General features: G+C 41.4%; 3 protein-coding genes across 5 annotated transcripts in view; all 3 read left to right on the top strand.

The window, feature by feature from the left end:
* p4ha2 (procollagen-proline, 2-oxoglutarate 4-dioxygenase (proline 4-hydroxylase), alpha polypeptide 2) overlaps positions 1 to 6,287 on the top strand; it is a 43,697-nt gene extending 37,410 nt beyond the window's left edge. For all 3 annotated transcript variants that reach the window (XM_045692222.1, XM_045692223.1, NM_001173960.1), the window contains one exon: positions 5,789 to 6,287. In XM_045692222.1, coding sequence (XP_045548178.1) covers positions 5,789 to 5,859 — 71 coding nt within the window. In that variant the 3' untranslated portion in view covers positions 5,860 to 6,287. The remainder of the gene's footprint in view (positions 1 to 5,788) is intronic.
* Positions 6,288 to 9,574: 3,287 nt separating this feature from the next.
* On the top strand, positions 9,575 to 19,372 carry LOC123726162 (prolyl 4-hydroxylase subunit alpha-2). The gene is made up of 6 exons (XM_045692767.1): positions 9,575 to 9,968; positions 10,110 to 10,206; positions 10,715 to 10,872; positions 13,026 to 13,157; positions 18,694 to 18,933; positions 19,143 to 19,372. The coding sequence occupies exons 1-6, from the start codon at positions 9,878 to 9,880 to the stop codon at positions 19,370 to 19,372; spliced, it is 948 nt and encodes a 315-aa protein (XP_045548723.1). The 5' UTR covers positions 9,575 to 9,877.
* A 176-nt stretch (positions 19,373 to 19,548) lies between these two features.
* On the top strand, positions 19,549 to 23,144 carry LOC106567609 (prolyl 4-hydroxylase subunit alpha-1). Its single transcript, XM_014137117.2, has 8 exons — positions 19,549 to 19,720; positions 19,811 to 19,881; positions 20,155 to 20,254; positions 20,378 to 20,428; positions 20,508 to 20,567; positions 20,669 to 20,737; positions 21,103 to 21,199; positions 22,135 to 23,144. The coding sequence occupies exons 2-8, from the start codon at positions 19,826 to 19,828 to the stop codon at positions 22,203 to 22,205; spliced, it is 504 nt and encodes a 167-aa protein (XP_013992592.2). The 5' UTR covers positions 19,549 to 19,720; positions 19,811 to 19,825; the 3' UTR covers positions 22,206 to 23,144.
* The last annotated feature ends 1,293 nt before the right edge of the window (positions 23,145 to 24,437 follow it).

The following is a 24,437-nucleotide window of genomic DNA, read 5'->3' as shown; positions in this document are numbered from 1 at the left end:
ATTGCTCATGATAACAATACTGTAAATTGTGTGGTCCTACAAGTCAAGACAGTTTTCCATGAAATAGATGTTGACCTTCTCTTAGCAACCATTTTTGGATTCCTCATGTCTTACTCATTGGTATGAAGAAGTTTGGTCCAAATCGGAGGTTGGGTACTATATTTATTGAATAATATATAAATCCTATCAAATAAAATGGCCAGATCAAATTATATTTCAACAAAATAATGTTGAAGGAATGCTTATCTTATCTGTTTCTAACAATCTGAGATGGTGGGTGTCATGGCTTGTGGAAATGACATGGAACGACCCGCAGTGTTTGTTTATTGAAAGTCTGCCTGCACATACACTTACAGTGCCTTCAGAAATTAATCACAACCCTTGACTTTTTTGTGTTATTGCCTGATTAAATTCAGATTTGTTGTCACTGTCCTATACACAATGCCCCATAATGTCAGTGGAATTATGTTTTTTTTTTTAAGTTAATTAAAAATGAAACGCTGAAATGTCTTGAGTCAATAAGTATTCAACTCCTTTGTTATGGCAAGCCTAAATACATTTGCTTAACAAGTCACATAATAAGTTGCATGGAGTCTGCGAAAAAAATGTGGCAAAGCAATTAACCTTTTGTCCTGAATACAAAGTGTTATGTTTAGGGCAAATCCAATAAAACACATTACTGAGTACCGTATTTTCAAGCATAGGGATGGCTGCATCATGTTATTGGTATGCTTGTAATCGATAAGGACTGGGGAGTTTTTCAGGATAAAAAAGAAACGGAATAGAACTAAGCACAGGCAAAATCCTAGAGGAAAACCTGGGTCTGTCTGCTTTCCACCAGACACTGGGAGATGAACTCACCTTTCAAATGTTATTGGTCGCATACACATTTACAGTACTAGTCAAAAGTTTGGACACACCTACTCATTCAAGGGTTTTTCTTTATTTTTACTATTTTCTACATTGTAGAATAATAGTGAAGACATCAACACTATGAAATAACACATATGGAATTGTGTAGTAACCAAAAAAGTGTTAAACAAATCAAAATATATGTTATATTTGAAATTCTTAAAAGTAGCCACCCTTTGCGTTGATGACAGCTTTGCACGCTCTTGGCACCAAGTCGTGGCTGAACAAGGACATGGATGATATACAATTAGCTGGGTAAGACAGAACAGCAGCCTCCATTAAGATCGGGGGGGGACTTTTCATCTAGAGAGACTTCATCTACAGTGCCTTCGGAAAGTATTCAGACCCCTTGACTTGTTCCACATTTTGTTACGTTACAGCCTTATTCTAAAATGTATTCAATTGTTGTTGTTTTTTCTCATCAATCTACACACATTACCGCTGAATGACAAAGCAAAAACAGGTTTTTAGAAATGTTTTCAAATGTATAAAAAATTTAAAAGTTATATTACATTTACATAAGAATTCAGACCCGCCTGGCCAATTAGGGGAGAAGGGCCTTGGTCAGGGATGGGACCAAGACCCCGATGGTCACTCTAACAGAGCTCCTGAGTTCCTCTGTGAAGATGGGAGAACCTTCCAGAAGGACAACTATCTCTGCAGCACTCAAACAATCAGGCCTTTATTGGTGGAGTGCTGCAGAGATGGTTGTCCTTCTGGAATGTTCTACCATCTCCACCATCGGTTTCTTGGTCACCTCCCTGACCAAGGCCCTTCTCCCCCGATTGCTCAGTTTAGCTGGGCGGCCATCTCTAGGAAGAGTCTTGGTGAGTCCAAACTTCTTCCATTTAAGAATGATGGAGGCCACTGTGTTCTTGTGGACCTTCAATGCTGCAGACATTTTTTGGTACCCTCCCCCAGATCTGTGCCTCGACACAATCCTGTCTGAGCTCTACGGACAATTCCTTCGATCTCATGGCTTGGTTTTTGCTCTGACATGCACTGTCAACTGTTGGACCTTATATAGACAGATGTGTGCCTTTCCAAATCATGTCCAATCAACTGAATATACCACAGGTGTTCTCCAATCAAGTTGTAGAAACATCTCAAGAATGATTAATGGAAACATGATGCACCTGAGCTCAATTTCGAGTCTCATAGCAAAGGGTCTGAATACATTTTAAAAGCCTGTTTTCGCTTTGTCATTATGCGGAATTGTGTGTAGATTGATGAGGGGGAAAATGATTTAATACATTTTAGAATAAGGCTAACGTAACAAAATGTGGAAAAAGTCAAGGGGCCTGAATACTTTCCGCTGTAAATACTTTACTTTTATGTAAATATTATTTAAGTGACCAGTGTTCCGTTATCAAAGTGACCAGTGATTCCATGCCTATGTACATGGGGTAGCAGCCTCTAAGGTGCAGGTTTGAGTAACCGGGTGGTAGCCGGCTAATGACAGTGACTGAGTTCAAGGCAGGGTACTGGATGGAGGCCGGCAAGTGATGGCTATTCAACAGTCTGATGGCCTTGAGATAGAAGCTGTTGATGCACCTGTACTGACCTCGTCTTCTGGATGATAGCTGGGTGAACAGGCCGTGGCTCGGGAGGTTGATATCCTTGATCTTTTTGGCCTTCCTGTGACATCAGGTGCTGTAGGTGTCCTGGAGGGCAGGCAGTGTGCCCCCGGTAATTCGTTGGGCAGACTGCACCACCCTCTGGAGAGCCCTGCGGTTGCGGGCGGTGCAGTTGCCATACCAGGCGGTGATACAACTTGACAGGATGGTCTCAATGGTGCATCTGTAAAGGTTTGTGAGGGGCCAAGTCAAATTTCTTCACCCTCCAATTTCTTCACCCTCCTGAGGTTGAAGAGGTGCTGTTGCACCTTCTTCAGCACACTGTCTGTGTGGGTTGACCATTTTAGATTGTCAGTAATGTGTACGCCGAGGAACTTGAAGCTTTTTACCTTCTCCACTACGGCCCTATCAATGTCGATGGTGGCGTGCTCCCTCTGCTGTCTCCTGAAGTCCACGATCAGCTCCTTCGTTTTGTTGACATTGAGGGAATGGTTGTTTTCATGGCACAACTCCGGCAGAGGCCACACCTCCTACCCGTGGGCTCTCGTCATTGGTAATCAGGCCTACAACTGTTGTGTCATCTGCAAACTTGATGATTGAGTTGGAGGCGTGCATTGCCACGCAGTCATGGGTGAACAGGGAGTACAGGGCGGGGCTGAGCACGCACCGTTGTGAGGCCCCTGTGTTTAGGATCAGCATAGTGGAGGTGTTGTTTCCTACCATCACCACCTTGGGGTGGCCCGTCAGGAAGTCCAGGACCCAGTTGCACATGGCGGGGTTCAGACCCAGGGCCCCAAGCTTAAGGATGAGCTTGGCGGGTACTATGGTGTTGAAGGCTGAGCTGTATTCAATGAACAGCGTTCTTACATAGGTATTCCTCTTGTCAGGATGGGATAGGGCAGTGTGACCAGTGTTCCATCGCACTGCATGATGGTGATTGCATCGTCTGTGAATCTATTGGGGCGGTATGCAAATTGAAGTGGGTCTAGGGTGTCAGGTAAGGTAGAGGTGATATGATCCTTAAGTAGCCTTTCAAAGCACTTCATGATTACAGAAGTGAGTACTACGGGGTGATTTAGTTAATTAGTTCGGTTACCTTTGCTTTCTTGGGTACAGGAATAATGGTAGACATCTTGAAGCAAGTGGGGACAGCAGACTAGGATAGGGAGAGATTGAATATGTCTGTAAACGCGTGCTCTGAGGAACCTAAAACACAAGGACAAATCTACACTGGAGTTGCTCACCAAGTAGACAGTGAATGTTCCTGAGTGGCTGAGTTACAGTTTTGACTTTTAAATTTACACTGAACAAAAATGTTAAAGCAACATGTAAAGTTTTGGTCCCATGTTTCATGAGCTGAAATCAAAGATAGCAGAAATGTTCCATATGCACAAAAAGCTTATTTCTCTCAAATGTTGTGCACAAATTTCTTTACATACCTGTTAGTGAGCATTTCTCCTTTGCCAAGATAATTAATTCACGTGACAGGTGTGCCATGTCAAGAAGCTGATTAAACAGCATGGTCATTACACAAGTGCACCTTGTGGTGTGGACAATAAAAGGCCACTCTAAAATGTGCAGCTTTGTCACACAACACAATGCCACAGATGACAAAGTTTTGAGGTAGTGTTCAATTGGGATGCTGACTGCAGGAATGTCCACCAGAGCTGTTGCCAAAGAATTGAATGCTAATTTCTCTACCATAAACTGCCACCAACTTTGTTTTAGAGAATTTGGCAGTACGTCCAAGCGGCCTCACAATCGCAGACCATATGTAACCAGGCCAGGACCTCCACATCCGGCTTCTTCACTTGACGGATCATCTGAGACCAGCCATCCGGACAGCTGATGAAACTGTGGGTTTGCACATCTGAAGGATTTCTGCACCAAATGTCAGAAAACGTCTCAGGGAAGCTCATCTGCATGCTCGTCGTCCTCGCCAGGGTCTTGACCTGACTGCAGTTTGGCGTCGTAACCGACTTCAGTGGGTAAATGCTCTTCTTCAATGGCCACTGGCGCACTGGAGAAGTGTGCCCTTCACGGATTAATCCCAGTTTCAACTGTACAGATAGCAGTGTATGGCGTAATGTGGGAGAGCAGTTTGCTGATGTCAACGTTGTGAACAGAGTGCCCCATGGTGGAGGTGGGGTTATGGTATGGACAGGCATAAGCTACGTACAACAAACACAATTGCATTTTATCGATGGCAATTTGAATGCACAGAGATACCATAACGAGATCCTGAGGCCCATTGTCGTGCCGTTCATCCGACACCATCACCTCGTTTCAGCATGATAATACACGGCCCCATGTTGCAAGGATCTGTACAAAATAACTGGAAGCTGAAAATGTCCCAGTTCTTCCGTGGCCTGCATACTCACCAGACATGTCACCCTTTGAACATGTTTGTGATGCTCTGGATCGACGTGTACAATAGCATGTTCCAGTTCCCGTCAATATCCAGCAACTTCGCACAGCCGTTGAAGAGGAGTGGGACAACATTCCAATGCCACAATCAACAGCCTGATCAACTCTACGCTGCATGAAGCAAATTATGGTCATGCCAGATACTGACTGGTTTTCTGATCCCTACCTTTTTTTTTAAGGTATCTGTGACCATCAGATGCATGTGTCTATTCCCAGTCATGTGAAATCCATAGATTAGGGCCTAATAAATGTATTTCAATTGATTTAATTTAATTATATGAACTGTAACTCATTAAAACCTTTGAAATTGTTGCATGTTGCGTTTTTATATTTTTGTTCAGTATGCTGAAAACTATTGTCTAGGATTGATCAACAATCAATTTGACAGAACCTAAAGAATTTTGAAAATAATAAATGGGCAAATGTTGCACAATCCAGGTGTGGAAAGCTCTTACAGAATTACCCAGAAAGACTCTCAGCTGTAATTGCTGCCAAAGATGCTTCCACAAAATATTGACTCAGGGGTGTGAATACTTATGTAAATAAGATATTTCAAAATTCAATAACTTCGCCATCATTTCTAAAAACATGTTTTCAGGTTGTCATTATGGAGTATTGTGTGTAGATGGGTGAGATTTGACATTTTTTTTTATCCATTTGGATTTTAGGCTATAACACAAGAAAATGTAGAATAAGTCAAGTGGTATGAATACTTTCTGAAGGCACTGTAATTTGGGAATAGGAAGCATCTACCTGTGAGTGGAGTCTTCCTGGTAGTTGTAGGTTTTAACCGAGCCCTAATCTCACACATTGGAGATAATTGAGACTGACACTGACATACTGTACTTTTTAATTTTTTTATCTGTTCCCAGTGTCCAACAAATGGATCCACGAGCGAGGTCAGGAGTTCAGGAGGCCATGTGGCCTGACAGAAGTGGATTGAACTTGACCTCTCACCCCTGACCCCTGGCTGGAGGAGTACACTCCACCTGCAGTGCCTGAACTTTTGATTGAACAGACACACACCTACCTACCTACCTACCTACCTACTGTGGTATCCATTATGGCTTTTAACAATGATCTGAAGCTTGGGAGTCTGCAGTAACTATGCAGATAAAGAGAAATGGATATGTAGCATTAAAGTATCTGATTTCTTGTTTTGTTTACATGTTTGTTTTAGCATTCAGATGTTTCATAAAAAATGACTTATGCATAACCACATACTGACTGCACAACCCTATCAGAACATACTGCTTCATCTATTCCTGTCCATTTACGTTTGTATTTATAGACTGCTTAAATTATTACACTGTATGATTGGAACATTTTTAAAAGATGGAAAATGTGGAGCAGAATAAACAGTGTATTTGATTACTGTTGTGATGGCTGTTCTCTCTTACCCGGCTCTGTCAAATGTAAGTTGTTATGTGGTTTTGCCTAGACCTAACCTATTTTATGATTACATTTTTCTAAATTAACCTAAAATTGGCTACGGCTCATGATTTATATCTGACTGCCTGATAAATCCCATCAATGCTGCCTGCATGATCTAAGTGCACGAAAAAAGGACTACCGTAATTTCCGGACTATAAGCCGCAACTTTTTTCCCACGCTTTGAACCTCATGGCTTAAACAATGACGTGGCTAATATATGGATTTTTCCCGCTTTCAACTTTTTTTTCTACAAAAAAAACACATTCTGTGACGTGCTCAGTTTTTTGGCGGCATGAAGCTTTCATTAGACCAATGAAATTGCCGAACAGGTTAAGGTCAAACAACGTTTTTGTTTACTGTTTAGATTAAATCAAGCGCTCTCAAACTTCCCATCATTCTGATTACAGTAGTCATTTTGTCACCCTCATCATGGCAAAGACACGGAGAAATGCATATGATGCAGCTTTCAAGTTGAAGGCGATTGATCTGGCTGTTGGAAAAGGAAATAGAGCTGCTGCATGGGAGCTTGGTCTTAATGAGTCGATGATAAGACGTTGGAAACAGCAGCGTGAGGAATTGACTCAGTGCAAAAAGACAACTAAAGCTTACTGCTAATTTTTTGTTACAAGCCGTGTTTCGTTAAAGCCTATTTATTTTTGTTACAAGCCGTGTTTCGTTAAAGCCTATTTATTTTTGTTACAAGCCGTGTTTCGTTAAAGCCTGTGTAAAGTTAATTTGTTTCAATGTACCGGTAGGCACCTGCGGCTTATAGACATGTGCGGCTTATTTATGTTAAAAATAATATATATTTTTAAATTCAGTGGGTGCGGCTTATATTCAGGTGCGCTCAATAGTACGGAAATTACGGTAGTCATCATCAGATATGAACCACTTCAGGAGTTAGCCCCTAGCTGATGGGCAGCTGACTGAGGGTCAGTCTGTTTGTGCTATCATGACAACTCCTTGTCAGTCATTGTCAAACAGATATGAGACCAGGCTAGATTGGACGGCCTATATTGTAACCTTGTGAACAAAGTTGTGTAACATTACTGTTTCATAATGTCATCACCACCACCATTGAGAAAAGCCATTCATGTATGTAACCGGGCGTGATTAGGTGTCCCATAGGGCGGCACACAATTGGCTCAGCGTCGTCTGGGTTTGGCCGGTGTAGGCCGTCATTGTAAATAAGAATTTGTTCTTCTCTCACTTGCCTAGATAAATAAATAAATAAATACAAAATTAAATGTAAAGCCATGCCATCATCACCACCTAGTAAGGATGACATGTTTTCCAGATTAACACATCCCAACTGTTCCCGACAGAGAATTGTAGCAAAGCGGTGATGAGGGTGCCATTTTTCCTACACACATGGGGCGTGTACCTCTGCCCAGGCATTGATGATGCATGCCAGATCTTACAACGCCTGGATAGGTATTTTAAGTATGTTATATGTTATAGCAATGTGGTGTCTGACAGCAGAGTTGATGACTTGGTACGCAACCGTTGGTGGATGGATGCAATGTCTGAGCAGGGGAACGGGACCAAACTCTATGGGCACGTTCAACATTGCAGTCGACTTTAAAGGCAAGTCAAGACTGACTAGTCAAATCACCTACAAAATAACTATTCAATATTATTTGTAGATCAGTCAGTCACAATATACCCATGCTACATCACAGTTTTGATGCTCTCAAACACGGCCTCTCACTTTGCGAAAGTCAGTCAGACATTCACTTTTAAAATGTGAAGCCTTTTACGCACCACACTGAAAACATTGAGTGTTTTGCCGCATGTCATATTGATTATTTAAAACACTGTTCGAGAATGGTCGGACAAGAGCTCATGGACAGGGACTCATTTCCGAGCAGACTGCGATTTGGTAACATCTCAGCCTTTACCCTGTAACTCATTACAGTAATGTTGGTGTCAACATTTTCCATTTCCACCTTCCTAATATTGAGTTGCACCCCCCTTTGCCCTCAGAACAGCCTCAATTCGTCAGGGAATGGACTCTGCAAGGTGGCAAAAGCCTTCCACAGGGATGTTGGCCCGTGTTGACTCCAATGCTTCCCACAGTTGTGTCAAGTTGGCTGGATATCCTTTGGGTGGTGGACCATTCTTGATACACACGGGAAACTTTTGAGCATTAAAAACCCAGCAGTGTTGCAGTTATTGACACACTCAAACCAGTGCGCCTGGCACCTGCTGCCATACCCCATCCAAAGCCACTTAAATCTTTGTCTTGCCCATTCACCCTCTGAATGGCACACATACACAATTATTTTCTCAATAGTCTCAAGGCTTAAAAATCCTTCTTTAACCTGTCTCCTCCCCTTCATCTACACTGATTTTCATTTGAATTAGAAATGACATCAATAAGGGATCATAGCTTTCACCTGGATTCACCTGGTCAGTCTATGTCATGGAAAGAGCAGGTGTTCCTAATGTTTTGTACACTCAGTGTATACGGAACCCATGTACCGTAGATGAGATCAGCTGTGGGTCTACAGGTAAAGGTCTCATTCCCTCCTCTCTGCCATGATATCTCCAAGCTGTCTTGTTCCATAACTTGCCCTTACCCTACTATGACTGTGGGGCATCTTACCATGTGCTTTTATTTTAGTATTGACTGAACACAGGAAAGTTCATGTTACCGCACAAGTCTAATTTACTGTCCGTCCACACTCATAAATACTTTTCTCTCTACCGCTCCCTTAGCCTTGTTTGGATATTATGTCAAATTGCTGTCAAAATTCCCTAGAGATCCTCTCATTACAGGTTTGTATGTTGATGAGGGTGCACTTTGTGGTTAATTTGAGACAAACAGATGACACCCTAACAGAAGAAATGTGTTGGGTAAGAGAGTTGAAGAGTTTGTGTAAGAGGGACTCAGCCTATGATTCATGTTGCTAAGCAAGGCTTTATGTCTTCTGGTGTTTCACCATAAATGAAGCCATGTTTAAAGGATTAAACTAAATGCATTTCTACTTAGGTGTTATGACACATGCGCCAATAGGGAGTTACAGTAGTAGGGGTTTAGCGCCTACATGGTTTTGCACAACTTCCTGGCACTTTACTACCTCTGTCTATCTCTTGTTTACAGCATTTGTAAGACAATGTGGCTAGCACGCTCTTACTAGTGTTGTAATCCGTGGCCTTAAACTGTACAGTAGGTTACTCAATTGAGATTAGTGCGAATGAAAAGATCCTCTATTTGCCATGACTGTGCTTTATGAAAACTGGAGGTGCAGGTGACTCAAGATGTAAGGGTTTGACCAGACTCATTGACGTGGACATGTTTGGCTTCTACTCTGACTTTGGAGTAGTGTCTTTCAGAGCGTAGTAGTTGTATTTTACCACATCATTTCTTCTTTGGACTCTCATCTTGGAATCTGAGAAGAATACGATTGTATTTGCTGGTTCAACATCAACATTGGGTATACCTTAATGTATATATAACATATACATTGGGTATATGTGGAGTTTTACTGAAATAGGGCAAGAGCTGTGTGACTGGCCAGGAAATGGAAGCAAATTGTCTTCGACGTGTGATTTTATTATTGCTGATAGGCTGGACTTTCTGTGCTGAAGAGACTGAGTTCTACTCCTCTACAGGTAAAGTTATATTACTTTTTAGATGCACATTAACTGAATCAATATTTTATAGTCAGGAATGAGGTCATTCACAGATTTGTGATTAAAGATGATGAGCGTCAGATGATATTCATTGGGAATGGCTTTTTCCCTTCCTGACAGATCACATGATGGAACTGCTTGTCATTGAGCGGAGCCTCATACAGAGCCTCAGAGATTTCATCGCAGCGCAAAAACAATGCATTGACAGATTTAACAGGTGAGTGGGTTAAGGGGAAATGTCCACTTTGTCACATAACATTCAGCAATTAACCTCATCTATCCATTGAGGGAAACTGGGTACTTCTGATTGAACTTAAAAGTGATATCTTTTGGCACAGTCATGAAGTCTAAGTCCTGTAAAAAGAGAGTTGGAATTAGTTTTTATTGTTTTATTGATCTTCTTGGAAATAAAGAAAAAAAACCGGAAGAGTCCTAGATTTCTGTCGGAAATCTTCATATTATGATAAAGAAAATGTAAATGTTGAATGTGTGGTTTCGGCCCCATTCTGGCCTTCACCAGGGTAGGTGGACATGTAGATACAGTATGTGGCTGTTGAAAGAAAATGAATATTTTCCAACCGTAATCTAGGAGTTACTTGGTTTTTCAAAACAGAATGTATTTTCTCTTTTTTTTGTGGCCTCTGGTGCCATAACTCCTACATACTCTGCTGCTGGTCTTAGATATGGGCTTTCAGTTAATCATATTTTCTAATAATCCAACACAGTGTTGTTGAAGCCTGTGAAAATGCCTCTGGAGATTTCCCAGAGGATCTGGAAAAACACATCAGCAACCCTTTCACTGCATACAAGCTGGTGCGAAGACTGAGGCTGGAGTGGAACATGGTGGAACAAGTTACCAAGACATGTTCTTCATATATTGAAGGTAGTGATCTAATATCTTGAATTTGAATCAACATCATTAGATGTATACAGTATCCACATAGTATCTATCTGCTTGATATACACACTTCTGTTGTTGATTTAAGCCTTGAATTTAGGAGGGATGATCTTTGTTTTCAGTGTGCGGGTGTTAATACAACCTCATGTTTTTATGGATTGATGATGCAGATACAGATGAAGTCGGAAGTTTACATACACTTAGGTTGGAGTCATTAAAACTCGTTTTTCAACCACTTCACAAATTTCTTGTTAACAAACTATAGTTTTGGCAAGTCGGTTATGACATCACGTGTGCATGACACAAGTCATTTTTCCAACAATTGTTTATAGACAGATTTTTTCACTTATAATTAATTCACTGTATCACAATTCCAGTGGGTCAGAAGTTTACATACACTAAGATGACTGTGCCTTTAAACAGCTTTGAAAATTCCAGAAACTGATAGGCTAATTGACATCATTTGAGTCAATTGGATGTATTTCAAGGCCTACCTTCAAACTCAGTGCCTCTTTGCTTGACATCATGGGAAAATCAAAAGAAATCAGCCAAGACCTCAGAAATAAAATTGTAAGCCTCCACAAGTCTGGTTCATCCTTGGGATCAATTTCCAAACGCCTGAAGGTACCACATTCATCTGTACAAACAATAGTACACAAGTATAAACACCATGGGACCACACAGCCATCATACTGCTCAGGAAGGAGACGCGTTCTGTCTCCTAGAGATGAACGTACTTTGGTGCGAAAAGTGCAAAGCAATCCCAGAACAACAGCAAAGGACCTTGTGAAGATGCTGGAGAAAACAGGTACAAAAGTATCTATATCCACAGTAAAACGAGTCCTATATCAACATTAAGGAAGCTCTGCAAGGAAGAAGCCACTGCTCCAAAACTGACATAAAAAAGCCAGACTACGGTTTTCAACTGCACATGGGGACAAAGATCGTACTTTTTGGAGAAATGTCCTCTGGTCTGATGAAACAAAAATAGAACTGTTTGGCCATAATGACCATCGTTATGTTTGGAGGAAAAAGGGGGAGGCTTGCAAGCTGAAGAACACCATCCCAACCGTGAAGCACGGGGTGGGAGCATCATGTTGTGGGGGTACTTTGCTGCAGGAGGAACTGGTGCACTTCACAAAATAGATGGCATCATGTGTAAGGAAAATTATGTCAATATATTGAAGCAACATCTCAAGACATCAGTCAGGAAGTTAAAGCTTGGTCGCAAATGGGTCTTCCAAATGTACAATGACCCCAAGCATATTTCCAAAGTTGTGGCAAAATGGCTTAAGGACAACAAAGTCAAGGTATTGGAGTAGCCATCACAAAGCCCTGACCTCAATCCTATAGAAAATGTGTGGGCAGAACTGAAAAAGTGTGTGCGAGCAAGGAGGCCTACAAACCTGACTCAGTTACACTAGCTCTTGTCAGGAGGAATGGGCCAAAATTCCCCCAACTTATTGTGGCAAGCTTGTGGAAGGCTACCCGAAACGTTTTACCCAAGTCAAACAATTTAAAGGCAATGCTACCAAATACTAATTGAGTGTATGTAAACTTCTGAACCACTGGGAATGTGATGAAAGAAATACAAGCTGAAATAAATCATTCTCTCTACTATTATTCTGACATTTCACATTCTTAAAATGAAGTGGTGATCCTAACTGACCTAAGACAGTACATTTTTAATAGGATTAAATGTCAGGAGTTGTGAAAAACTGCGTTTAAATGTATTTGGCTAAGGTATAAGTAAACTTCCGACTTCAACTGTATGTTCACCAATTATTGGTTGTATAAGTGAGTCTTAAATAACCTTGTTCAAACTTACTCAAGCTTACACAAGACCCTTACTAAACCAGTTATGCTTGGACATATTAAGTGTGACTACAAGACCCAATTTGTGTCCCAAATGGCCCCATATTCCTAATATAGTGCACTACTTCAGGGCTCTGGTCAAAGGTAGTGTACTAGGGAACAGTGTGGCATTTTGGACGCAGGCTTATTGAACCATACACAACTCCATTACTAAATCTGTTATGTATGCTTGGATATGAATGTGTTAAAAGTGACTAGACCCAGTGTCCATTAACTCTTGTTCCATTTTTCCCTGCCGTGTTTAAACCTTTCCATAAATCTAGATTTCCTGACTAATGTATCATTGGTCTCCCAGCGGCTCCCCAGTGAGAAGGACATGGATGGGGTTGCACTGGGTCTTGTACGTCTACAGGAAATATACAGACAACTGCAAATCATTACAGTGGATGTGTCAGGTGAGACTAAACTGGGAACTGTACGTCTAGGAACATTTGGTAAATAATCACTCTGGTAAATCAGACCATTGCAATTTAAGCCTAATATGAATAGTCCTTTTCCGAGTCATTTTCTCCTGATAGCAATATACCTAAATGGATCATTTAATGGTCACAATTGCTTGAAGTTTTCTGTAAGATGAATCATTATTTAGCTTTATTGGGCAAAAAAAAAAAAAAAAAAGTCATTTTTAGTAGTATATTTCCTTGAATGTAACATTGGGCTTATCACGTTTGAGGTAAGATCCAGGTGCAGACAATGTCGAAGTAAGGAAAGTGTATTAATTCGAACAAGGGCAGGCAAAGGTATCGGACGGCAGGCAGGCTCAGTGTCAGGGCTGGCAGAAAGGACAAAACAGGAAAATAGACACGGCAGGAGCAAGGGGAAACACACTGGTAGGTTTGAGGAACAAAACAAACTCGCACACAGAGTCCCTACAGCGCGATGGGATAAGGACATCCCTGCCGGCCAAACCCTCCCCAACCCGGACGACGCTGGGCCAATTGTGCGTTGCCTCATGGGTTTCCCGGTCAAGGCCGGCATGGGTGTCGAACCAGCATCTGTAGCAACGCAGTTTGCACTACAATGCAGTGTCTTAGACCACTGCGCCACTCGGGAGGCCCCATCCACAAAGTTTGTAATGCTTATCAATTGCCCAAAGTATCAAAATACTAAAATAGTACAGGACTCTTAGAATTTAAGAAGCTATTTATTATTAAATGGGTTTGCAAGCTCCAGGTAGGCCACACAAGTGGCACAAATTGATTTGCAATGACTCCAGTGATATTGTAATTTCAACATATTAATTGTATCAAAAAGAACCACCGTTTTCTTTAAGCAGTCAACATTAGAATGCAGTTTAAACCACCTCCTAGTGAATTTATGTCATGCGCTCTAGTGCGCCCAAAGTCATTTTCCAGTGCTTTGTCTCCATTATTTCTTGATGTGCATCAGTTCTCGCGTATTAATATGTTTTATGGAAAATATGTTTCAAATATTTGTCTCGATGACAAACTAGAAATAGTCTACCTACAACTGGTAAAAAGTTGTCACAACATGCACGAGTGCTGCTCTCTCGTCTTGCTCATTTGACTCAGCCAATAGCTGTAGTGCTCTCTCAAAACACACACACCCCTACGGCCCTCCCCACCACTCACTCAGCAACAGCCTGCCTCACTGCCTGACAGTCAGTAGCAGCAGGTCACAGTGAAATATATATTTCAACTTAGAAATAGACAAATACATTTTCACCCGCAAAATCATTTTCAAAGAAGCCAAATGTGCAGGAAAACCCTAAACGTGGCAACACTGCCCTCGTCCCCAAACATTACTGCAGCTCATAGATCATAGACTGTCTGTCCATAAAACCCACTTAAAAATGAAGGGTGACCTAGCATTCTGCCCTTTCTGCCCCCAGCTGTGGAACGAGCTTCCCCTCCGCCCAGACAATCACAGCCTTCAGTCTGGGCTAAAGACTCCTTTTTACCTACTGGTCTTCGTCTAATGTGGTTCTATGTTAAAACCCCCTAGAGTCGATTGATGCACCCGTTTATCACACGGTGACATAATTTAGAATATTGAATAGCTCGCAGTGTGTTTACCGTAATTTCCGGACTATTAAGCGCACCTGAATATAAGCCGCACCCACTGAATTTTTTAAAAAGTATTATTTTGAACATAAATAAGCCGCACATGTCTATAAGCTGCAGGTGCCTACCGGTACATTGAAACAAATTAACTTTACACAGGCTTTAACGAAACACGGCTTGTAGCAAAAATAAATAGGCTTTAACGAAACACAGCTTGTAACAAAAAATAAAAAATTAGCAGTTAACAGTAGCCTACCAAGAAAGTCATTGCTCCAGACCAAGCTCCCGTGCAGCAGCTCTATTTCCTTTTCCAACAGCCAGATCAATCGCCTTCAACTTGAAAGCTGCATCATATGCATTTCTCTGTGTCTTTGCCATGATGAGGGTGACAAAATGACTACCGTAATCAGAATGATGGGAAGTTTGAGCGCGCTCGATTTAATCTAAACAGTAAACAAAAAAGTTGTTTGACCTTAACCCGTTCGGCAATTTCATTGGTCTAATGAAAGCTTCATGCCGCCAAAAAACTGAGCGCGTCACAGAATGTGTTTAAAAAATATATATATATTTGAAAGCGGGAAAAATCCATATATTAGCCGCGTCATTGTTTAAGCCGCGAGGTTCAAAGCCTGGGAAAAAAGTAGCAGCGGCTTATAGTCCGGAAATTACGGTATGTTGGAGACTTGCCGTTTCTTCTAGTGGCTGCACCTCAATCCCTTCCTTACTCTGAAATAAAGTTTGTTCCTATTCAATTACATGGGGGCTTGTGAAAGCGACTTTTTCCTACATGAGAGAACCCGGACAAGAAAATCGTCATGAAATCGTCTGTAAAATCCGAACCATGTGAGCTACAAACTAATATGTCACCAGTGGCGACCCATCATTCAGGGCAGAGCCCCACCTGTTTTGAGCCCCACATATTTTGCAAAAAAATTAATAAAGCTTACTATATTTGATGATTGTATTTCTCTAAAACAGGTTATAGGCTACAGTAGAACAGTCGGCGAAATTAAGAGGGGTAAATATACCAAATTATTATCTACTAACATCTTACTACTCAACATACACTTAGTACTACTTTCTTAGCTACAGTATACATATCTACAATACATTTTTGGTCTTGAACAGGAAGTTGGTGTGCCTGTCCTTCGTGGAGCAAATTTTGTCATCAAAGTCTGGCATTCTCTGGATTTATGTTGCTTCCAAAACAACTGGAGGACGGATTTACAAATCCAAGTTGGATGACCATTCAAAACGTATTTTCCCAGTCGGAGCTCGTTTATTCCCGACTTCCCAGTTAACTTGACTTCAGTGAGTTCAACACTTTGCAGTTCCGAGGTGAACAGTTGTTTTGAGCGTGGCACAAATCATGCTTCATTGACAGCGGGGCCAATGTTGAATGTTTATCATTTTTAATTTGGAAAAGAGCCCATTAATCCCAGATTTGGGACCACACAGTTACTGTCACTGTTGAATTTGCGATTTCCAACTTGTTGTGTAATGTTTTTGTCCAATGGCCGATGACCACCGATACATTTTATCTATAATTTCTCTTCATTATTTCTCTTCATATGACAAGGATTAAAAAGGATTTGCCAGTAGATTGTCGACTTGATTCATTATGATGACTGCTAGCTAAGATTGTGAAAGTAAGATGTTGACATGATCAGTCCAATCAAAGCTACTGTACATATAACGTGATTTGACGTCATTTTATCTGTGGCCAATGACCTTGAGCCTTCTTGGATGGGCACTTCTAATGTAACTCTATTGCAGAACCCGAAGGGCTAGAATGTTCAAGGTCTCTTCTTACGCTTGGCAGTGACGTAAACTCCCCATGAGTGACAGAACTCTGAGCCAATCACGGCGCAACTCTCCGTATTTTCTGCTGGCTTGCCCCACCACCACAGAAAGCACTGAGCTAGGCTGAAACATCTGCATTTTGGAGCTGCCTTTCTCAAGAAAACAAAAAGAGACCATGTTTGTATGAGGCTTTATTAACTTCTTTGGGAAATGGGGGCAGTATTGAGTAGCTTGGATGAATGAGGTGCCCAGAGTAAACTGCCTGCTACTCAGGCCCAAAAGCTAGAATATGCATATAAATAGTAGATTTGGATAGAAAACAGTCTGAAGTTTCTAAAACTGTTTGAATGATGTCTGTGAGTATAACAGAACTCATTTGGCAGGCGAAAACCTGAGAAGAAATCCAACCAGGAAGTGGGAAATCTGAGGTTTGTAGTTTTTCAAGTGATTGCCTATACAATATACAGTGTCTGTGGGGTCATATTGCACTTCCTAAGGCTTCCACTAGATGTCAACAGTCTTTAGAACATTGTTTCAGGCTTCTACTGTGAATGGGAAGAGAATGAGAGCTGATTGTATCAGGTGTCTGGCAGTAGGCCATGAGCTCAGTCTCGCGCGCAGCCATGAGCGCAAGCCACATTCCCTTCCCTTTCCTTTCTGAAGACAAAGGAATTGTCCGGTTGGAATATTATTGAAGATTTATGATAAAAACATCCTAAAGATTGATTCTATACATCGTTTGACATGTTTCTACGAACTGTAATGGAACTATTTTGACTTTTTGTCTGGACTAAACGCGCACGCTTTGAATTTGGAATGCTGGACTAAACGCGCGAACAAAATTGAGGTATTTGGACATAAAGATTAACTTTATCGAACAAAACAAACATTTATTGTGGAACTGGGATTCCTGGGAGTGCATTCCAATGAAGATCATCAAAGGTAAGTGAATATTTATAATGCTATTTCTGACTTCTGTTGACTCCACAACATGGCAGATATCTGTATGGCTTGTTTTGGTGTCTGAGCGCTGTACTCAGATTATGGCATGGTGTGCTTTTGCCGTAAAGCTTTTTTGAAATCTGACACAGCGGTTGCATTAAGGAGAAGTCTATCTTTAATTCTATGTAAAACACTTGTATCTTATATCAACGTTTATGATGAGTATTTCTGTAAATTGATGTGGCTCCCTGCAAAATCACTGGATGTTTTGGAGGCAAAACATTACTGAACATGCCAATGTAAACTGAGATTTTTGGATATACATATGACCTTTATCGAACAAAACATACATGTATTGTGTAACATGAAGTCCTATGAGTGCCATCTGATGAAGATCATCAAAGGTCAGTGATTAATTTTATCTCTATTTCTGCTTTTTGTGACTCCTCTCTTTGGCTGGAAAATGGCTGTATGTTTTCTTGTGATTAGGTGCTGACCTAACATAATTGCAAGGCATGCTTTCTCCGTAAAGCCTTTTTGAAATCGGACACTGTGGTTGGATTAATGAGAAGTTCATCTTTAAAATGGTGTAAAATACTTGTATGTTTGAGGAATTTTAATTATGAGATTTTTGTTGTTTTGAATTTGGCGCCCTGCTATTTCACTGGCTGTTGACGCTAGCATCCCACATTTCCCAGAGAGGTTAACTCAATGATATATAGATTATTTTTTACATTGTTTGCAAACTGATATGTGACATGTATTACTCCCAAAATAACATGCAAAACATGCAAGCCCCCCCAAATGTGGGGCTCAAAACAGGTGGGACCAAATTCAATATTTTATCAAATCTATTTTGTGTAATCTTTTTTATACCTATAGGGTCCTAAAATTCAAAATCAAATAGCTAAATAATACATTTTACGATCTGAGAGCGTAGAACTACAGGGGTTACGTTTTTAAAGTCCTGCCATTTAGTCTTATGCTGCCTCCAATAGTCTGTGTTTCTTGTACAGTATCTGACCAATATCCTTTAAAATAAAATACATGACATTTTTTATACATTTTTAAGTTTGTTGCTGTGTTCAGAGCTTTTTGATTTCTGTCTTAAATGAAAAGTGCTGTACAAATAAAATGTAGCATTATTTGCTTTGCATTACAGGCCAGGTAAATGTGACGCCCTTGGATCCAGATGAGTCCTTCCGCGTTGCCATGGTGGCCCTGCAGAACAACAAGTTCCAGTATGCCCTGCTCTGGCTCCAGGAGACCTTCAGGCAGCTGGAGGATGGCATCCCAGCCCTGGTGACCAGGAGAGAGGTTCTGACCTACCTGGGTCCCCTAGCCTTTCAGATGGGTAATCTGCCTCTAGCATTGGAGCTAACGCAACAGTTGCAGGAACTGGGTATGTGGCCTTTGTTACATAAAGGAGCATTTGTTTCTCTTATGCAATGGTTTCAAAAACAATACAGTGATCATTCATCTCCAGAGAGTAAGCCCAAATTCCTGTGAAGTATTTTACCATGTTAATTTGATATCTGGACTCAACTATGAGAGTTAGCTAAGATGTGCTTCATAACAGTGTGTGTCTGTCAAAATACTTCCTCCCCTTAGACCCCAGTTGCATGCAGACCATGGTGCACCTGGCCTACTACAGAACCCTGAGAGAGAGCATCCGGTGTGGGAGCCAGACACAAACACCCTCATTGCCCTCAGATGCACCAGTGGACATCTTAACACTAATCAAACCAGCAAGCGAAACCTCATACGAATCTCTTTGCAGAGGGGATGGCATCAAAATGGCAAGTCCCTCGTACTCAATAACAAAAAGCAACATACTATGAATGTAAATGAACAGTCTGTCCTTAACATCCGTAACAAAGCTGGCCATAGTTCAGCGTTCACACAAGATTTGGTTCTGAGCTGCCAACATGAACTTTTCCATGAATTCTGTACTCATTGTCTACCTGTCTTGTGAGTGTATAAATAAAATATGCTGTCTCTGTGATGGTCAGACCCCGAGGAGACAGAGGACATTGCAGTGCAGGTACAGCACTGGTAGAGGCAACCCTCGACTCATCTATGCCCCTATAAAAGAAGAGCAGGAATGGGACCATCCACTAATAATACGATATCATGACCTTGTATCTGAAAGGGAGATTGAGACCATAAAACATCTATCCAGATCAAAGGTACTGTAGCTTGATTTTAAACTACTAAGAATATATTCACAAGTGTCTTTATTTTTTGGACTCCATTTTGTGTTGTGCGTTGTGACCAAGCTTGACAGAGCAAAGATGTCAGACCATGTGACAGGAGAAAGATTTTCAGCTGAAACCCGTGTGGCTAAAAGGTTGGTTGTTTTTATGTTGTTATAAAATAGTGCATTTTTATTAGTGTATTGACTTCCACTATGCATTAAGCAGACAGGATGTAATGTGTAACTTCTATTTGAATAGCTACTTATACACAATAAAGCCTTCCTCTGTTTTTTTTCTATACATTCTCTATTTTTGCAAGTTCCACTTGTAAAGCTTGACAATCAGGATCGATCATAGACCAAAGATTCTGTGATATCCTCTGACCTTATGTGACTTTATCTAAACCTTTTGTGTGGTGTGGCCAGTGCATGGCTGGCTGACGAGGACAACCCTGTCATCTCCCGTCTTACCCAGAGAATGGCTGACCTGACTGGGCTGGACATGGAGGCAGCAGAGATGCTCCAGGTAGGCGGCAACTAGAGGCAGAGCTCAGGGTTAAGCCTGGGTGTTGGCTGGAGGATACGGCTAGGTTTAAGGGATTAGGGTGTTGAATTTTTTTAAATGTCTCAAATGCCAGATTTTTTTCAGGTTGCAAATTATGGGATTGGGGGCCAATATGAACCACACTTTGACTACAAGGTAGGCATTAAAATAATTTTATAATGGTATGTGTTATTTGTTCAACAATCATATTAAGTAATATTCTTATGCTCCACAGCTGAACAATGACACAGACTACACGACGAGGGGTGGCAGGATCGCAACGATCTTAATCTATGTAAGACTGCTGTATATCGATATCTCTGGTTAAAATGTGACACAGTAATGAAACATGTGACTGTGTTGTACATAATGTCTCCCTCTTCTGATCCATGTCAGATGAGTGATGTGGAAGTGGGTGGATCGACTGTGTTCCCTGATATAGGAGCTGCTCTACGACCGTACAAGGTACAGTCAAAGCTGACTAATCATCATCATCATTCATGGTTATATGGGTAGTGACAACAACGTTAAACACTATAGGTGTCCATGTGCATTGTCCAAAAGCCAGCGATGCACAACTCGGGCCCGCAGTTCTGCTGCTTTATGGTTTTCCCTGGCCCTGAACTGGTTGATTAATGCTACTGATTGGCAGGACAGTGCATGGACCTTGTTTCTCAGGTAGAAATCAGTCTCATATACTATAGGTGGTCCTTAATGAGCACTGGAGCTGTGCATCTCTGCCCCAAGCCAGTAAAACACGTGAGTAGTGCTTGTAGATCTGGATTGAGGTATATCCGTGAACTCATTGTTACCTGTGTAATCTGCTACAGGGTTCAGCGGTGCTGTGGTACAACCTTTTGCAGAATGGAGAGGAGGACGCTAGGACCTTACACGCTGCATGCCCTGTATTTGTGGGCAATAAATGGGGTAAGTTCCCATCAAAACCTATGTGTCAATGGTGTGCATACTGGGAGTGGAGTCAGGGGCAGGAGAGCAGAGCATTGTGAACAGGCGCACACTTTATTTAGGCAGGAGAAACCAACAGACGAACACCACTGCGTCGAAAACCTCCAGTCAATATGCCAAAGTGCAAAACGCACAAACAGTCACAATAATATGTACAAGCAAATAAACATACCTCGTGAAATAAAACACGGGAATAAATGCACACCAGAAATAGCGAGTCAAACATAACACGAAACAATCTCACACAAAGACATGAGGGGGAACAGAGGAATAAATACATGTAGTGTGATTGGGGAATGAAAACCAGTTGTGCAGGGAACAAGACAAAACAAATGGATAAATGAAAAATGGAGCAGCGATGGCTAGAAAGCTGGTGACGTCGACCGTCGAATGCCGCCCGAACAAGGAGAGGAGTCGACATCGGCGGAAGTCGTGACACTATGCCTCATAGTATGGACAATTGCATCAAAAAAAGTACGAAAACTGTTTTTTGTAATGACAAAAGACAAAATCTCATCATTTATTATTACAATTTTATTGAAATTAAGACATAATAATCCATATAATATAAAAATAATCATTAAAAAACATATTGAGATGTTTTAATCAAAACAAATGTATTCAAATAAAATTTGTAATGTAAGAAACCGGTATAATAATTTGCCAAGACACAAGTAGAGTGCATTGTTGGCACTTTAAAGCAGTAGGGTACCGAGACAACTTGAGCCATAACATCAGCATTACAGTCAGATGGGAAAACAACCTATCAGCTGATCAGTACATAATAAAGGGAAATGGTATGTAGTGATAAGATAATTAAATAATGTAATGGGTAAATTAGAGATTAAAAAAATGAAATGCACAGAACTTGACTCTTATTTCTTCCCTGGTTTTAGTTGCCAATAAATGGGTGCGGGCTCATGGACAGGAGTTCAGGAGAAGATGCTCTTTGTCCCAGATGGACTGAGACTGGAGCCAGGATGGATTCTCCCCTCAGTTTACCTACACATTCCTGCACATTTGACCATTGTTACTCTCCTTGGCCTCAGCTGGCCACCTAAAGGAGGGACCCACTGAATCACACAAAACCACCTTTCAAGTGTTTGTGCAGTGAAGCAGGACAAGATGCCAACAATACCAAGCTGGCATTTGACCTGTGTGGCATTTTTTTTTTACAGTAATTGTCGAGCATTATATTGTTAGCGGAGAGTAGTTTACGTGATTGATTTGACAAACATTGAAACGTGTCTCAACATCTCTGCAAGATCTGCATTATAAATGTAAAATATAAAATATTTGGACCACAAATCACTGTTCCTCTATACATACTACAGAATATTTTAATTTTAGCATCCATATAATCTGCAGCACATACACACAAACATATACACACGCACAGGCAATCACCCACACATTGACGTACACTTGTGTGCACACAGATAAACAAAGGGAGGATAGAAGAGATCAAAACTAAATGAAGAGGAAGTGCTACTATAAAGCCTGAAAAGTTCAGTTTTCTGATGTCATATGTGCTGTGTAAACCCAGATAATGTTTTTTTCATATCTAATCCACTAAGATATGAGGTCAATTCTGATTTTCAATTTTTCAATCCATCATTTCCCACACATATCTATAGTTGCCTTGCTTAATTTGTTCCACAAAATGGGTTGCCTTTGTGGCAGTCTGTTTCTGCTCTCATGCCGAATTGAATTTTTGGCATGACAATGACAGCAATGGAGTTAACAAGAGCACTAACAGATTTTGGACCAGGTTACAAAAGGAGCACAATGTCCCAGTGATGCATTTCTGTGCAGGTAAAGGCTGCATTCAGAGATGCTATACAGTGGGGGGGAAAGTATTTGATCCCCTGCTGATTTTGTACTTTTGCCCACTGATAAAGTAAGGATCAGTCTATAATTTTAATGGTAGGTTTATTTAGAATAACAACAAAAATATACCGAAAAACGCATGTCAAAAATGTTAGAAATAGATTTGCATTTTAATGAGGGAAATAAGTATTTGACACCTTCTCAATCAGAAAGATTTCTGGCTCCCAGGTGTCTTTTATACAGGTAACAAGCTGAGATTAGGAGCACACTCTTAAAGGGAGTGCTCCTAACCGCAGCTTGTTACCTGTAAAAAAGACACCTGTCCACAGAAGCAATCAATCAGATTCCAAACTCTCCACCATGGCCAAGACCAAAGAGCTCTCCAAGGATGTCAGGGACAAGATTGTAGACCTACACAAGGCTGGAATGGGCTACAATACCATCGCCAAGCAGCTTGGTGAGAAGGTGACAACATTTGGTGCGATTATTCGAAGAAACACAAAAGAACTGTCAATATCCCTCGGCCTGGGGCTCCATGCAAGATCTCACCTCGTGGGGTTGCAATGATCATGAGAACGTTGAGGAATCAGCCCAGAACTACACGGGAGGATCTTGTCAATGATCTCAAGGCAGCTGGGACCATAGTCACCAAGAAAACAATTGGTAACACACTACGCCGTGAAGGACTGAAATCCTGCAGCGCCCGCAAGGCGCTCAAGAATACATATACATGCCCGTCTGAAGTTTGCCAATAAACATCTGAATGATTCAGAGGACAACTGGGGGAAAGTGTTGTGGTAAGATGAGACCAAAATGGAGCTCTTTGGCATCAAATCAACTCGCCGTGTTTGGAGGAGGAGGAATGCTGCCTATGACCCCAAGAACACCATCTCCACCGTCAAACATGGAGGTGGAAACATTATGCTTTGGGGGTGTTTTTCTGCTAAGGGGACAGGACAACTTCACCGCATCAAAGGGACGATGGACGGGGCCATGTACCGTCAAATCTTAGGTGAGAACATCCTTCCCTCAGCCAGGGCATTGAAAATGGGTCGTGGATGGGTATTCCAGCATGACAATGACCCAAAACAGACGGGCAAGGCAACAAAGGAGTGGCTCAAGAAGAAGCACATTAAGGTCCTGGAGTGGCCTAGCCAGTCTCCAGACCTTAATCCCATAGAAAATCTGTGGAGGGAGCTGAAGGTTCGAGTTGCCAAACGTCAGCCTCGAAACCTTAATGACTTGGAGAAGATCTGCAAAGAGGAGTGGGACAAAATCCCTCCTGAGATGTGTGCAAACCTGGTGGCCAACTACAAGAAACGTCTGACCTCTGTGATTGCCAACAAGGGTTTTGCCACCAAGTACTAAG

The sequence above is a fragment of the Salmo salar genome, chromosome ssa13, assembly GCF_905237065.1.
Source record: "Salmo salar chromosome ssa13, Ssal_v3.1, whole genome shotgun sequence".
NCBI classification, from domain to species: Eukaryota; Metazoa; Chordata; class Actinopteri; order Salmoniformes; family Salmonidae; genus Salmo; species Salmo salar.
Note: the sequence above shows the minus strand (reverse complement) of the source record. Positions and strands in the feature narration are given on the sequence as shown.